A 1,760-nucleotide genomic window follows, 5' to 3' on the forward strand; every position below is an offset into this window, starting at 1 on the left:
GGCAGATAGATGCCCGTGACGAGGAGGAGCGCGATGTAGACGTGGATGGGCGCCAGGTGCGCGGCAGCAAGCTGGGTGACGAGGCCCAGGAGCGTCGCGGCGGAGAGGAGGAGGCCGAGGAGGCGGACGTCGCACATGTCGGCGATCTCGATGTATTCCGCTGCCAGGGCGCCGAACCATTGCAGGTAGAAGGCGAGCCGGATGCCGAGGCCGTAGAGGCTGGGAAGGCCGACGGCCTGACAGAGTTGCATGGCGGGACAGACTCGATGGGTGGCCGGGCGGGTGCGATGCTGTTACACGGGGGCACGAGGGCATCGAGGATCTTCGCGGCACGAAACGGGGACAGGGGCGCACTTGTAGACACGCTGGATGACCTGGTTCTGTGCTATGGGCGGCTAGCAGAGCTTGTCTTTCCTCACGGAGGAACATCATGGGGAGATTGGATATTGCCAGCGAGGTCTGACATGCATGGCGATGTGTACGATGCTGGACGGGTCGATGTACTGGCCTGGCAGTGTTGCACGGAAGTATGTGGTCTGAACTGTGTAGCCTCGTTCGCGCAGGCTACTGGATGTGACGCGAAGAGAAGCTCTTGTGATGCCTTCTAGAAGCCTCTCGAGTTTCCTTCACAGTGGAATGGGGAGGACGAAGCCTGCGTGCGGCCGTCAAGGGCTGACCACAGACTGCCACGCGTGAGTTTGCTAACCAGGTTTTAATATCATTGACCATCATTCAAATGCGTGGACGTCAAGATCGTGGCGGCAGTCTTGAAAGCGATCCTAGTGGGCTCCGATGATATGCTCGATCTTGAGAACGACTTGGTGAGCTCAGAAAAGCACAAAGGCTCTGGAGAAACATTTGAGCGGTCTTGTGCTGAAGAACCTCAAGATGACGCTATTCTGATCGCAGCGCACGCCCAGGTGAGGTACTAGAAGCAAGCCTGGTATCAACGGAACCGAAAACGAACTATTTTTCTTGTGGTTCAAGACTTCACATCCACGCTCTCAGCATCGGGGATGGTGCTAGAGCACGCTTCCTCGACATCATGTCATCCCAGCTAGGCATCATGGAAGTCTGAATAACTCCTTCAATAACCACGGCATCGTTCAAAATCGATGCATGCCAGTGACCGCATCAGGAATCGCCAACTCGCCAAGTCACCGAGAGAACTCGAGTATCTCGGTGGCTGGCCTCTGTAACACGTTGTGGAAGTCAACCATGCCCGTACCCGTTCAACATGGGGAATGTCGCGTATGCAGACACCCAATTGCGAGTGTCCATCAGATCGAGAACGTCATACCGCATGCCATGTTCGTTGGACCAGGTCGTACATCAGGTATGGAGCGTAAGCTTGTCTTCGAGAAGAACAGAGGGGAAGGAACCTCAAGATGCGGGGCGTGTGGTGATACTGGTGCGAGGGCCGGACGACGGCGGACTGACAGACCGCCTGTCGGAATGGCGCCTTGCACTTGCTATGAGGGGTTAACACATGGCTGACGGCCCGTTCTCTGCGTTGCTGTGGATAGTCGGCTGACTTTCAATTTGAAGGGAGGCAGGCTGAATGCGACAGCACCCAGGACGGTTATTTGACTCGATATGATGTGCTGCTGAATCAGGCGAAGGATACATCACCAGGCTTTCGCATCATATGATAAGAAGTCGAGCGAAATGCCGGTCAAGTCCGTCAATATTTTCCTCCTTCTATCGAGGATGCTAAGGGCAAAGATCGAAGGCTTTGTCTCGTTCCCGGTTGTCGGGCC

At 55.9% G+C, this 1,760-nt stretch overlaps 1 protein-coding gene across 1 annotated transcript; it reads left to right on the plus strand.

Moving 5' to 3' along the window:
- Positions 1 to 797: 797 nt before the first annotated feature.
- Positions 798 to 1,034, plus strand: VDBG_07073 (hypothetical protein; the record flags this gene model as incomplete). The annotated part of the gene is made up of 1 exon (XM_003002456.1): positions 798 to 1,034. One exon carries the CDS (start codon positions 798 to 800, stop codon positions 930 to 932), a length of 135 nt encoding a protein of 44 aa, XP_003002502.1.
- Positions 1,035 to 1,760: the final 726 nt, after the last annotated feature.

Source organism: Verticillium alfalfae, genomic scaffold (assembly GCF_000150825.1).
Source record: "Verticillium alfalfae VaMs.102 supercont1.9 genomic scaffold, whole genome shotgun sequence".
Lineage (NCBI taxonomy): Eukaryota > Fungi > Ascomycota > Sordariomycetes > Glomerellales > Plectosphaerellaceae > Verticillium > Verticillium alfalfae.